At 48.0% G+C, this 13862-nt stretch overlaps 2 protein-coding genes across 4 annotated transcripts in view; one reads left to right on the forward strand and one right to left on the reverse strand.

Annotated features, from left to right (window-relative positions):
• VILL (villin like) overlaps positions 1-10211 on the forward strand; it is a 35390-nt gene extending 25179 nt beyond the window's left edge. The window contains exons 13-21 of one of the 2 annotated variants that reach the window (XM_038127602.1): positions 438-596; positions 2096-2275; positions 3195-3340; positions 4046-4190; positions 4523-4711; positions 6439-6507; positions 7131-7142; positions 7392-7676; positions 8970-10211. In XM_038127602.1, coding sequence (XP_037983530.1) covers positions 438-596; positions 2096-2275; positions 3195-3340; positions 4046-4190; positions 4523-4711; positions 6439-6507; positions 7131-7142; positions 7392-7676; positions 8970-9083 — 1299 coding nt within the window. In that variant the 3' untranslated portion in view covers positions 9084-10211. The remainder of the gene's footprint in view (positions 1-437; positions 597-2095; positions 2276-3194; positions 3341-4045; positions 4191-4522; positions 4712-6438; positions 6508-7130; positions 7143-7391; positions 7677-8969) is intronic. The other variant, XM_038127603.1, reaches the window with a different exon arrangement.
• Positions 10212-12653: 2442 nt separating this feature from the next.
• Positions 12654-13862, reverse strand: part of PLCD1 (phospholipase C delta 1) — a 53429-nt gene continuing 52220 nt past the window's right edge. For both annotated transcript variants that reach the window (XM_038127605.1, XM_038127604.1), the window contains exon 15: positions 12654-13856. In XM_038127605.1, coding sequence (XP_037983533.1) covers positions 13765-13856 — 92 coding nt within the window. In that variant the 3' untranslated portion in view covers positions 12654-13764. The remainder of the gene's footprint in view (positions 13857-13862) is intronic.

Genomic DNA, 13862 nt, shown 5'->3' on the forward strand with positions numbered 1-13862 from the left:
TCCCAACCCAAGCACCCAGAAGAACTCAGGTGCACTTTGCTCATCAGTTTCAAATATCCCAAGCTGTCCTTTGTAGGTAGCGTGGGCACTGATCCCAAACTGGCATCAAGCTGAGCACCAGCAAAATCAGACAGAAAGACTGAAGAATGATGGGCCTTACAGTGCTGAGGTCAAAGTTTGGAGTCAGTTCCTAGAGTTCTGTGGGTATATGGATATCTCTGCCTTCCTTTTTAAAGTATATTTTCATGCAGAGAGAAACTTCAAAAATGGGACTCCAAAGTCTACAAAACCAGAATGCCAGTGAAATTGAAATATCTGGGAAGTTTTAACTCTGATCTCATGGTATTACATACTTTGGGATTGGCAAGTGTTGAATTGTGAAGAGGTTTGTACCCTTTCTCTCATCATGCTGTGTGTGTCACCCCCCTGTCCCCCAGGGCCGCCACGCCTCCGTGGATGAAATCACTGCCTGTGCCCTCAATGCCATCGAGCTGGACAGGAAATATGGGGACGAGGCTGTGCAGGTGCGGGTGACAATGGGCAAGGAGCCCAGGCACTTCCTGGCCATCTTCAAGGGCAAGCTGGTCATCTACGAGGTAACCTGGCTTTGGGAGGTGGGGGCACCGGTGATGGCTTGGCAGCTGCAGTGGACATAGTCCAATAAAAACGGGCTGATACTCAAGAAAGGAGCTGGCCAGCCCTGCATAGGCTGGCAGAGAGGACATTTCTAGTATTCCTCAAGCAGTCTGCACACTGTTGGAGTAAATACAGTCCTGGACTGATCCAACTCAACTGAGCTCCACCCCTGAGCTCCAGCAGTGATGTGTGAGGGTCATTCCGGCTCTGTCCCAAATATTTTGCAGAGTTAGAGTAAGGCAGTCGTCCTGTGAATGCTGCTATCCAGAGAGAGTCCTTCAAAATATCCTACAAACATGATTTGCATTGTCCTTGCCTGAATTATATCACGTAACTACCAACCCACTTCACTTGCTGCCTTATTTGCTGACATATGTGGTGGAGAAATTCCACCTGTGGCTGTGGGAGAGGGGGAATGCCCTCAGCTCTCAGTGTTGGTCCCATCAAACCAGTGTTGGTTTCCATGGCAGATGTTCAGTTCAGATGAGCACAGCTGGAAATCAGGGTACAGATGCCTTGCCCAGTTTGCATGGCAAATCCTCTACAGACACCAAGATCTGGTCACATGGATCTTGAGGATCTTGATGGGAGCTGGTCAGGACTCTGTAATCAGGGAGAAATGTGCCATGTAGGTTTCATTCTGACCTGCAGTCAGAAGATACTTGTATTTCCTCACTGCTCAGTGCAGAACCATGGTCCATCATTGCAACAGCAGGCAGGGCTGCGAGCCCAAAGCCTTCCTCAGATCGGTCACACCGTGGATCTGTGTCCTCCTCCCCTCCCAGTTCTACCCTTCTGTAAGAGCTTAAATGAGAGATACGGGACTCCAGGGGCTCTTCAAAACGCAGTTTATTACATCCAAGACATTACAGGGTCGTGGGCAACAGAGCCTGTGCCTACAACTGTCAGCTCCAGCTGCAGGCAGGCCTGGAGACCCTGAGTTCAGGTTACAAATGAATTATATACTTTTCTTTGCTGAGCATCTTAATACAGATGAACCAATCTATACCTTAATTTTTACCTATAGCCTGTCATAACTACTATAATTACCATATTCATGTTACTATTCTCCAATCACTAAAAGTTAGTACATTACAGTTTAAGCTGTAAGCTGTTTTTCAGTTTTCTTGCAGTGGAAAATTCTGATACATTTTTTTCTACTTACAACATCTGCTGACTTGTTTGCCTGTGCTATCTTTCTGTTTGGTAAAAACATCTTCTTGTCTATCCTTTGCTCTAAGTCATAAAAAGCCCCTTCTAACTAACACACCCTTTGCCTCCTTGGTTGTCCAGTAAGACTGCCTCAGCAATTCCTTTCTTATATATCAAAACTTGCTTCCATCTCTATTCCCTCTTCAGAATCTACATTCAAAAATCTCTCTGCTAAGCATACATATCTGTGAGACTTTCTTGTCACACTTTCATCCTCCCCAACATCCTCCCCTCTCTGTCCTTGCAGGGCGGCACGAGCCGGGCTCAGAAGAGCAGCCCCGAGCCGGCGATCCGCCTCTTCCAGGTGAGGGGCACGGATGAGGTGAACACAAAGGCCACAGAGGTGCCAGCCCGAGCCTCCTCCCTCAACTCCAACGATGTCTTCCTGCTGACCACCAGCCAGGTCTGCTACCTGTGGTGTGGGAAGGTGAGTCTGCAGCGAGACGCGGGGAGGCAGCCAAAGGGATCTGAAATTGGTGAGGTGGGGCTTGAGTCTCCTGTCTCTGCTAGGTCATGGAGATGAATCCTTGGGCAGCTGGCCCATTAATTCAGTGGAGAAACGGCCTCAAGTTGTGCCAGGGGAGGTTAATACTACATACTAGAAAACACTTCTTCACAGAAAGGCATGTCAAGCACTGGAATAGGCTGCCCAGGGCAATGGTGGAGTCAAAAGTATTCGAAAATGCGCGGATGTGGCACTTGGTGACATGATTTAGTGGTGCTGAGCTGATGGTTTGACTTCATGATCCTAAAGGTCTTTTTCAACTTTAATGATTCAATGATTCTGGGAGGAAACTGCACCAGGAAAGGGCTCTGTCTGTGGAGGGTCAGCAGTAAAAGCCTTCTCTACAAAAGTAACCCATGCTGGGGTTCACTTCACCTCATTTGTGGGGTTTATACAGCTTGCATTCAGATCAATAAATATCCCAGATTTTCCAGCTGTAAGAAATCAGGATGAGAGCAAATTCATTTATCTGGTTTCAGTCGTGTGTCAGGATGAGATGGTAGATCAAACCAAAGCACAGAAGTTGTCAATGTCCCATCCCTGAAAGTGTTCAAAGCCGTGTTGGATATGGCTTGGAGCATCCTGTTGGAGTGGAAGGTGTTCCTGATAATCTTTAAAGTCCCTCCTGGCCCAAATCATTCTGTCATTCTGTGAGTTTTGCTCTAGGTGCCATTGGCTGCACTAAATGTCCCTTCAAGGACTCGAAATGGACTCTGAGTGATCAGCTCAAGAGCACTCAAGCAAGTCTGAAGCTCTCCAGAGAACCAAGCCAGCTTTTCCCCATAAATAATTTTTGCCAGTCGGCCCCTAACTGCAGTTCCATCTTTTATCCTGGACACAGGGATGCAGTGGAGATGAGCGGGAGATGGCAAAAATGGTGGCTGACATCATTTCCAGACGGGACAAGCACACCATTCTGGAAGGACAGGAGCCTGCAGAGTTCTGGGAAGCTCTGGGAGGCAAAGCACCTTATGCCAGTGAAAAGAGGTAATAGTGACCTGCTTGTTCCTCTGGGCCTGGCCAGGGGACATTGGGCAAGGGATCAAAACTTTTGAGGAAAGTGAATACTTTGATACTGTGTCCTCAATAACGGGAGCACGAGGCCAGAATATCACCAAGACTTTGGTCAGAAACCACACCAGGGTGTTTCTTTCCTGGCTTTTGGGCAGGGGTTCTCCTGAAGTGGGAGCCACAGGTCCAAAGCCTGCAGACAAGAGTGTGCTACATCCTCCTTTCACCCCAGTAAACCCATCCCACATCTCATCCTGAGGGCTGCAGGAACCACATGCTCCTTTTCCAGCCATTATCAGCAGCAGCCCCAGGAGAATCATGAGACTAGATCTGCTTTTGGACAACATGGATTTCTCCAGCCCTCTGGGCTGGTGATGGTGTCCTCTGCAAAAAGTGATCTGGTGTGGCTTTCACCTGACATCAAGTTCATTGCCACAGTGAGGGAAGGGTTCTGCTTTTGCCTTTTTGGGTGGAGAAAAAAATGACCTTTGAAAATCATTAAAATGGTCTGAGAATCCCCTGATACCTGACATTGCTGGCTTCCAGGCCTTTAGATGAGTGCTGCCATGTTCCACCTCTTCCCTCAAGGCCACAACACATAGCTTCAGGGCCCTGTAGTAAGCCAGGAGGGAAAGATTTCCACCTTTCTTGCTTTTCCCTCCCCTGCCATGCATGAGGCAGGTTCCAGGAGCAGGTCACACACTACCAGCCTCGCCTCTTTGAGTGCTCCAACCAGACAGGTCGGTTCATCATGACGGAGGTGGTCGGGTTCTGCCAGGAGGACCTGGATGAAGATGATGTCATGCTGCTGGACACGTGGGAAGAGGTGAGAAAAAGCCTCCTCCCCTTCTCCTCAGACGTATTTTCAAACATGTTATGGCTTTAGTTGGTGTTTATTGAGTTGGATCTTGGCCCATGACTGGGTTCAGCTACCTTGAAACATACAAGAGCTGTCCCCTGAAATATTTATGCCCCATGCCTGTCTCAAAAGCAAAATCTTCCTTGGCTGGGAGTAAATTTGGGCTCAGAATCACAGGGGACTATTGGGAAAACACATTTCCACTCTTGTCTCTGCTCCCACTGGCAGGGGAGAACAAACAGCTGTGTCTGCAGGGGTTCTAATGCCTCGCTGACCTTCAAAACCTTCTCCCCTTGCAGATTTTCCTTTGGGTTGGCAAAGCCTCCAACGCACAGGAGAGGAACGAGGCCATTGCCTCGGCTAAGGAGTATCTCAAGACCCATCCAGCTGGGAGGGACTTGGCAACTCCCATCATCCTGGTGAAGCAGGGCTATGAACCCCTCAACTTCACGGGATGGTTCAACGCTTGGGACCCCTACAAATGGAGTGTAAGTTGCTGGAAAAGCCCTGTGGTGTTCTCAGGGGTGCCTGGAGGGGGTTGTTGTCAGTGAATATAGGATGCATGGAGTGTGACCTCACTAGGACATGTCCTGAGCTTCACAAAATCATGGAATGGCTTGGGTTGGAAGGGCCCTTAAAGATAATCCAGTTCCAGCCCCCTGCCGTGTGCAGGGACGTGGGTTCCTGGTGCTGTCTGAGCAGCTTCTGCTCCTTCACCAATAAAAAAGTACCTGTGTGGTGAAACATAGGCTTTTGCAAATGTGCTTGAATTCACAATATTCATATTTTCATAAATATTAGGTTCCAAATCAAGTTTTTGATTTCAGCCAGAAAGAGGTGGGGACTATGAGTAATAAAATCAAGTTCAAAGGGAAAACAGACACACCCACATCATAAAGGAAAAAAAAAACCCAAAAAACAAACCAAAGCAACAGAAGTTCATTGTTGAAAGTGCAGCCACAGAGGCAAATTTATGACCCAGCTTTATGACCCAGGGCAAACTGTGGTGAAATGAAAGATGTGAGCTGACAGGTCTCACGTTCAGGTTTGTGGAAAGCCCATCAGAGCTCAGGAGCTCCTGAGCAAGGTCACCCTTGGTCCCTGCACACCAGCCTTCTAAAGCAGAGTTACAAATACCAGCTCCTCCCTATGTAGAAATGGAAACCTGCTCCCAGAGATGACTGGGAAGGAAAAATTCCTTTCTCCCCTCTTTCCCCAGGACTCCACACTGCAGGAAAACTCTTACAGAGACATTTTATTTCCTGTATCTGAGTTTGCATTGTCTTTCTTCCCAATCCATGTGGTGGTGGATCCAGCCTTGACAGCTGGATCTGGAGAGATAAGACAGTAACTCACAGTGACCCTTAAAATATGTTGATGCTTAGAACAAAGGTCAAAACTTGTGGGTTTGTTTTATTTTTTTTTTCCCGAGGAACTGCTGAAAAACAAGGATACAGCTCTTAAAATATGTGCCTCTAAAAATATCCCCTGTAGGCAGCTTCAGCAACTGCAGACAAGCCATCCAAACTGTTGACATCCCAGAAACATCTGGTGTGTGTTCTTTGCTCAGTTTTGGGTCTAAAACTGTTTTCTCTGCAGTCCATGTGTTTATGTTGCTTGTTCTTGTTGGGAAACTTTGTTGGATGATTCTGTTAAGAACTGACATCTCCTGGCTGCTTAGGAAAACACAGTCATGAGCTATGCCAATTTATCTAGCATATTCCATTTTTTTAATAGAAAATAAGAGGTATCTGATAATACATGACACCTAATTACAAGAAGTAAGGACTTGAGGCTTTGAAAAAATATGTTCTTTTAGCTAAATGAATTAGGAAAGTTGGAAAAAGGGAATACTTTCAGGCATTGCAAGACTCATCAAAAATGTAAAAGATTTAAATCCAGCAGTAAATATGATTTCTCTTCATTTACCTTCTGCTCCAAAGTCTTTAAATTTCCTGGTTTCACCTGTTACTGTGCAACTAAAAAGGCTGAAGTCCCTTTTCCCCCCCTTTGTTTCCAAGTGAAAGCTCAGATTCTTCTCATTGAAGGGGCTGAGGTTTGCAGGAGCTGCCACATCAGTGGCCATCACTGGGCTTTAAAATTCAGGATCTCCTGACCCAGGAGTGTGGACTTGAGACTCGGGAGTGTGGATTAGAGACCAGGAGTTTGGGCTAAAGGCAGCCCATGGCTCTCACAACTCTCTCTTTCCCTTTAGGATGGCAAGTCCTACGAGGAAATGAAGAACAGCCTGGGAGACGTGTCAGCCATATCCGAGATCAAAGTGGTGAGTTGTGCCTTGGCCATACAAGTAGGAAACACCTGGGTTCACACACCACCACATCCCCCGGCCTGTTTGCACCAAGGAGGGGACACCAGGATCAGGGCAGGGATGGGAACCTCCGGCTGCCAGCATCAGAGCTGTGCTCCTCTGTGAGAAGCAGAGGGAGATGTGATGAATTACCCATAAATACACCCAGACCTCCCGGGCCTTTTCCAGTCCTGCCCAGAGGCATCTGTGAGCAGGACATTGTCCAGCTGCTCTAATTCAGAACAAATTAAGGTGTGTGCAGCTCTTAGAGGGTGTAGTTAAGTGTTTTGTGAATAGTTTACAGTGGTGGAGCCCCTGAGACCTCAAACAAGGGTCCCCTGGTGAAGAGGGGCATGGCCCAGGGGGGGATCCTCCAAACTAAATGAGGTCCCAACAGTCCAAAATGCCATTGTCACATGGTCAGTTGTGCCCTGGGCAGGGTCAGGATGAAGGCTGGAAGGAAGTGGCAGGTTTGGATGAGGAGAGATGGCTCATCAGGGAGGGGTGTGCAGGTAATATAGATGTTTTAGACGTGGTAGACATCTAACCTCACCTTCTGTCGTCCCACATGTGCCTTCCCCTGATGTTATCTTGAGAAGAATGAGACTGCTGTAAGTATCCTCAGTTCTTTGTAAGAGCTCTCATTAGTGTGTGCTTTTAGCAGTCCTAACACCAAGGTGTAGCATTTATGGAGGCACTGCACTAACACTTTAGTTGGGACTTTCCCCTTGCTGCTTTGGAGCTACAGATAGTCTGTGCCCGAAATAGTCCCCCACAACCCCAGCAGAAAGATCCTGGGATCATCCCCAACTTGCTCTGCCAGAGCATCTCATCATGACGTGTTTTCCTCCTTTTGGCAGGACCTGAACAACCTCAGCCTGAACAAGAGAACCCTCAGCACGACCAGCCTGGCTGGTTCAGCTACAGCAAATGCCTCCTCAGAGTACAAATCTCACTCCAGCCACAGTGACAGCAACAGCTACAGCAACAGCAACAACTACAACAACAACAGCAACAACTACAACAGCAGCAGCCACAGCAGCCCTGCCATGGTGCCCAACGGGGAAGGGATTTACTCCCGAGAGGTGCTGATGCACAGGACGGTGGATGAACTTCCCGAAGGCGTGGATCCCACTAAAAAAGAGGTGACAGCATTGCTGGTTTGATACCTTTCTGACTTAACCTGCAACTGGCTAAGTGTACTTTACACCTCCAAGTCCTGCTCAGACTCAGTGGGACACTGGCAGGACACACAGGTGTCACCAAAAGCAGGAGCTCTGTGTGAGGAAGTTCATAGGAGCATAGAATGGTTGGGTTGGAAGGGAGCTTAAAGATGGTCTTGTTCCAAACCCCTGCTGTGGACAGGGACACCTTGTGGTGGTTTTAGCCTAGTTGAAGTAATTATGGGGTTTCCATGGCAGAAAAAAAAAAACCAAAAAAACTTTAAGTAGTCATTTTTAAAAAATGTTTTCTTCTGGTAGAATTGTTTTGCTCTGCCACCCAACTTCTGTCCTCAGAGGGACAGGGGAACAAGGTGACACAGCTGAGTACTAAGCCAGAATTTGCATTTTACTTGAGCTGTAGGTAAATGTTTTAGTTTGAAACTCCTCCCAGAAGGGATGGGTTTTGTTTTTGTTTTTGTTTGTTTGTTTGTTTGTTTGTTTTTATTGTCAGAAAGCTTGCATTTCAGCAATTTTCAATTTCAGAAGAAATGACACATCCCAGATTTCCAGTCAGCCCAAGGATTTTGGCAGTGTCTGCAGCTGAATCCAAGCAAGCTGATGGGGGGGACAGAGGACGGATTCCCTCTATTCCCTGCAATCCTTGTTTGACCAATGTCTTGCCCAACAGATCTGGCAAAGGCCAGCACCCACAACCAGAGCCATGATCCACAGCTGGGCTCCACATGGGTTCTTCTCCCCAAAATACCAGGAAACAACTCAACCTCCCATTCCCACAGGGTTGTTGTCAGCATCCCTGATGAGCCTGCTTTCTGCAAACTCTGTCTTTCCAGCAATGGGAGTGAACATTTCCAGTGAATATTTTAGGGGAGGGGACTGAGCGAGGGGGAGATGCTTTCACTGTGAATCACTGCCCAAAACTCTGGCCAGCAGAGCTTCCCTGGTGGACCATAAATTGTCCTGGCCACAGTATGATCAGCAGGGGCTAAATTCCAGCCAGAGCATGCTAAGTCCTCAGAACTGGAACATCTCTTTGGGCTGGTGGACTTTTATTCCCCTGCTGCTTTGGGAAGTGGGATGAGGAACAGTGGGCTGGGATGTTGCATTTCCCAGCACAAGGACAGGGAGCTGAGCAGGAGCTGCTGGTCTGGAGTCAGAGGTCAGCACTGGCACAGTGGGGAGGGGATGCAGCCATGGGGGTGTTCCAGGCTCTGCAAAACCCAAAGCTGACCTGTCCTTTCTCTCTCCTCACTGCAGTGCTATCTCTCCGATGCTGATTTCCACGATATCTTTGGGAAGTCCAAGGACGAGTTCTACCAGATGCCCAAATGGAAGCAGCAGAACGAGAAGAAACAATTTGGACTCTTCTGAGACTGCAGGGGGCATGTGATGACTCTGGGACCAGCCCCTGCTCCCTTAGGAGCTGCAGGAAAGAAGTGCAGGCATTTCCTCAGTGATCCCAACCCAGCACCCCAATCCAATGCAGTTATTCCAGCAGCCACTGTTCAGGGGATGGCTCCTTTCTCCCTGCAAACCCAGAACCCCAAGAGGAAAAACCTTTTTCAGGAACAGCTTGACAGGATGTTTTTGCCTCTTCCTGACACTTTATTGCTGATAGCCATGAAGGCAAGTGTGTGCCACGCAACTGCATTGTAGCCTCATCTTTCCTCTCCCTTTTGCAAATTGCCACATGCACGAGGCCATGATCTTCCTTCGTTTGTAGAAGTTTAAAGTTAGTCAAGACAAAGGCCATTTGCAGCTGCTGTGTGAATTTTGGGTGGGGAGAGGAGGGGGAAGCCCTCAGAGGATGGAGGGGGGAGCCTTGAGGTCAGGAAAAAGCCAGATGCCTGATGAGTACTCTGTGGAGTGACACCAGACAGTTCTGCCCCTTCTCACCTTGTAGAACAACTACCCACCAGAAAACAGCAAGAATCTGCTCCAGATTAACATGCATAGCCCAGGGCAGGTGAAATACTTGAGAACCTGGTTTGGGGGGAAAAAAGCACTTATTATGAGCATATTTATTAGCTGATGTTTCCAGAGGATGATGACACTGAAGGCTAGACACAAATATTGATTTTTGACTGCTGGACAAGACTCTGTCTATTTTTTTTCTCATTCAGACAGCATCTGCAATCTCACCTGGCCTCCCTGACAATGGCCAGGTGAATGTCAGAGTCCACCTGCCCACAGACCAGAGGCTTGAGGAAGCCAGGAAGGTTTTGGGTATGACCTGAGGCAGAGGGTGTCCTACTGAAGCTTTTATCAGGGCTCCATCCCTGTGATGTCCATGGGGCTGATAGTTCTGGTTCCACACTTTGGGATCAGTCTGACTGGGGAGGGCAGTGAGAAATGTGAGCAATCAGTGATTACAGGATAGAACTGTAAACTAAAGGAAGAAACACCACCTTAAAAACTCAGACAATGTGGGTTTGCAGCTTTACTCCATTTCCAACCTGATCAGTGATCCCGAATAAACATCCAGCAGCAGCAGCAGCACTCTAAGTGTCCTTGATCAGCATGGGGGGTAGGATGGCAGCAGATAAAAGCTCTGCAGGGCCACAGATCCTTCAAACACCTGGTCATCAGTGGAATTTTGGATTTTTTTTTTTTTTGAAAAGAAAAGAACAAACTGAGGAGGTAGAGCCCTTCTGTTCCCAAACTCCACGTAGCTAGGGCCATTTGTCCCCCCATGCCCATGTACCCAGCTCCTGAAGCCCCCATTGGCAGTGAGCAGCAGCTGGCCTGACTGCCCTGCCCTGCTGCAGGGATGTGGGCGTGGAGCTGGGGAGCTCCAGGCTGTGGACTGAGGGCAAAGAGCTCTCACTCAACATCCAGGACCACATCATTGTGCAGAAGTGTCTGGCTGGGCTGGAGAACTTTGTGTTTAAGAACTGGTAGTTAACTCAAATAAACCCCAACCCCTTTGTTTTGTCCCTGTTCCCACCCTCACTTCATCCCATTTCTGCTTGAGAGTCCAGCCCAAAACCCACTGGAATGCCCTGTGCAGAGTAAGTTAAGCATCAAGCAGAGACACAAATCAGCTGAATTACCTGTGTGATTGCTCCTGTTGTGTTCACAAGAGATGCAATCAGTGCACATTACCCATGTTTCAACCTCTGTTGGCCCTGCTGGAATCAGCAATGTTTGCCTTGTCTTGCTGAGGAGTGCTGCTGCCAGCTCCCAAATTATTGATTTGCATGTGCTCCTCAGTAAGATGCAGGAATGCCACCTACCTGTGGGCCTGACGAGCTCCACACAATCAGATGAAGACCAGCCAAAATACAGTCAGATTATAGAGATTAGGCCAGTTTGCTACAAATTGCTTTCATTCCTGTGGCCACCACACTCACCAACACGAGTGGAGTGCTCCTGCCAGCACTCGGGAACCAGCCTGGGATTTCACAGAGCCTTCTGATACCTGGGCCTGATGGAACTGCTGCTGCACTCCTGTTCTCATGGGGGAGTTGCTTTTACTCCCCACCTCTGATTTCCGGAAGATCCTCTCCCACCTCCTCCCTTTGGTGCCTTTTGCTGTGATGTCAGTGGCCATGTCCTGTTTCTGCTGCTCCTCTCCCAAAGCTCTTCCCTCCAGTGGGGCCCCAGCACATCCTGATCTGTTCAGAGATGAGCTCATGTGGTAACAACATGGACCATGTCCCTTCCTTTGGGCAGAGAGACCTTGCAGCATTGTCATCATGCCCTGCCCACCCCCTCTCCATCTCAGCTCCTTTCCCACCTGGCCATAGCAGCTTTCCCCAACTGTTCATACCTGATAAGGGATGGTTTTTCTTCCCATGGATCTTGCCTACCTTTAAGTGCACAACAGGCAGAGGAAAACCCAGCCTCTCTGTGCAATCCATCCAAGCCCACCCTGACCCTGGCCACCTGGACCCTCACTTTAGTGCTGGCCACAGCAGGCAGGTGAGGGCTTTTGCTCAGTAATCCAACTGAAATCTAATCCTGCCACCCAAAAAATGTAAATAATAAATTCACAGCCAACCCAGCAGGCTGATCTGACCTCACAGAGGAAGAGAATCACAGAATGGTTTGCATTGACCTTAAAGATCATCCAGTTCCAATCTCCTGCCATGGACAGGGACAATTTTCACTGTCACAGGTTGCTCAGAGCCCCAGCCAAAGTGGCCTTGGACATTGCCAGTGATGGGGCATCCACAGCTTCTCTGGGAAACCTCTTCCAGTGCCTCACTGCTCTCACAGGGAAGAATTTCTTTCTAACTTGCACCACAAGAGCTGGTGTTGATACAAGTGAGGGGGCAGGAGCATTTCTTACCACCTTCAGCTCTGCTTTTCATCCCATGGCTCCCCAAAACAAAGTGCTGAGAGCACACTGGCAGCAGGGACCAAACTCAGGCTGTCCCTGGGTGGGAATCAAGGATGTCCATCCTTGGCCCTCAGATGTGTCCCCAGCAACGTGCCCCATCCCAGAGGTGACCTGGGAGAGCCCGTGCCACTGCAGGGCCCCCTGCTCTGCCTCAGTGGCCACTCTTGAGCTCTTCCAGCTGGCTGGTTGTTAACGCAGGATCAGCCCTTGAGGTGTGGATTTAATTCACATTTAATCTGGCAATGGTTTACAACATCACAGAGTATTGTAGTCAAGAGGAAAAATCAATGTGTCCAGCATTGTTTACTGCAGCACAACAAACTCCAGGGAGGGCTAAAATAAACCCAGTTTTGCAGAGGGCCTAAGAATCAGTAAATTCAGGCTATTTTGAGCTAAAAAAATAAGATGACCAAAGTATGCTTAAAAGGACATTAACATCTTTGGTATCAGCCCCTGGTCTTCACCACCAGGGATCAGGACCCCCAGGTATCCTGATAATTTAGGAAATCAAGCAGGTCAATCTCCAAATTCATGCATGTTGCATTCAAGTAGGACAAAGAGGCAAATAGTGACAACTAACTGAACACTTCCAGAACTTGTTTTAAACTTTTAATAGTCTAACATACTGTTAGCAACACAGTTGGCACTTCAAAATATATATTATTTTATTTCAACAATATTCCCTTAACTCTGTAGTTCTCCTCGAAGACAAATCACTCGTTGCCATAAATACTGTGTTGTTCTCAAAACATTCTCGTGCTGGGTTACCTCTACAGTGCAACTGAGACCTGCTAGTACTTACAACATCTACTTCCTCTCTGTTAAAAAATGACATTTTTCTGTAAAAACACAAAGTTTTACTGTATTAACAAAAAAAAAAAACCAAAAACAACAACAACAACAACAAAAAAAAAAAAACAAAAAAAAAAAAACAGAAAAAAAAAGCCCTGCTGGCAGTTGAGCATGCTCCCACTGTCTTTGGCAAAAGACCTTTTCCGAGGTCCCTTTGAGTGGGTTTCACTTTGGGTCAGAGGGAAATCTGCTGTTCGGCAGCTTCTTTCTCCTTCACAGGATGAGAGCTAGGCTTTGAATGCAAAGTGGCCTGGCTGAGAGCCAGGCACACAGGCAGAGTAGTGCTCATGTATTTTTTATTACAACACAAAAGGAAACTCGGGTTACATAACACGGGGCTTTGTAGTGCAGCTTTCTTTTTTAATCTGTAACAGAAAGGAGGGGAATCGTGTCCCCGTTTAAGGGCTTCATATGGTGAAAGATGGCTGACACCTGCCGTTGCAAGAAGCCACCTGGCACCTGGCCACTGACTGCAGTGCTGAGGGAGACTTTTCCTTGCACAGATGTTGGGTGCTTTGCCCAGATGCCTGACCAAGCCAAGAGCTGTACTTCACTAAAAAAGGAGTCCCTATCCTCTCGCTAAAAGCAACATTAAAAAAAATCGAAATAAAATGAACTAAAACCACAGCTGGATTGGTTGAACAGGTACAAAAGGATTAATCTCATCAGCAGCATTAGGATGTTTCCAGCAGCAGGGAGAAGGTCGATGGCTGTTTCACATCGGGGGTCCTGCGGAGCACCGAGTGCTGCTCCAGGGAAGGTGCTGGGGACTGACCCTGGCACTGGCAGGGCTCACACACTGAATTCCTTCCAGGTCTCTAAGGAGGCTCTCTGTGGCCTGGAGGAGCCAGGCTGCTAATCACAGTCCTGGATGTTGACGTAGACAAAGAGGGTAGAGGAGGAGTACGGGTCTCCGTTCTTGGTCAGGAGATGGATGTGGCGATAACCTGGAA

Source organism: Motacilla alba, chromosome 2 (genome assembly GCF_015832195.1).
Source record: "Motacilla alba alba isolate MOTALB_02 chromosome 2, Motacilla_alba_V1.0_pri, whole genome shotgun sequence".
In the NCBI taxonomy this organism is placed as follows: Eukaryota; Metazoa; Chordata; class Aves; order Passeriformes; family Motacillidae; genus Motacilla; species Motacilla alba.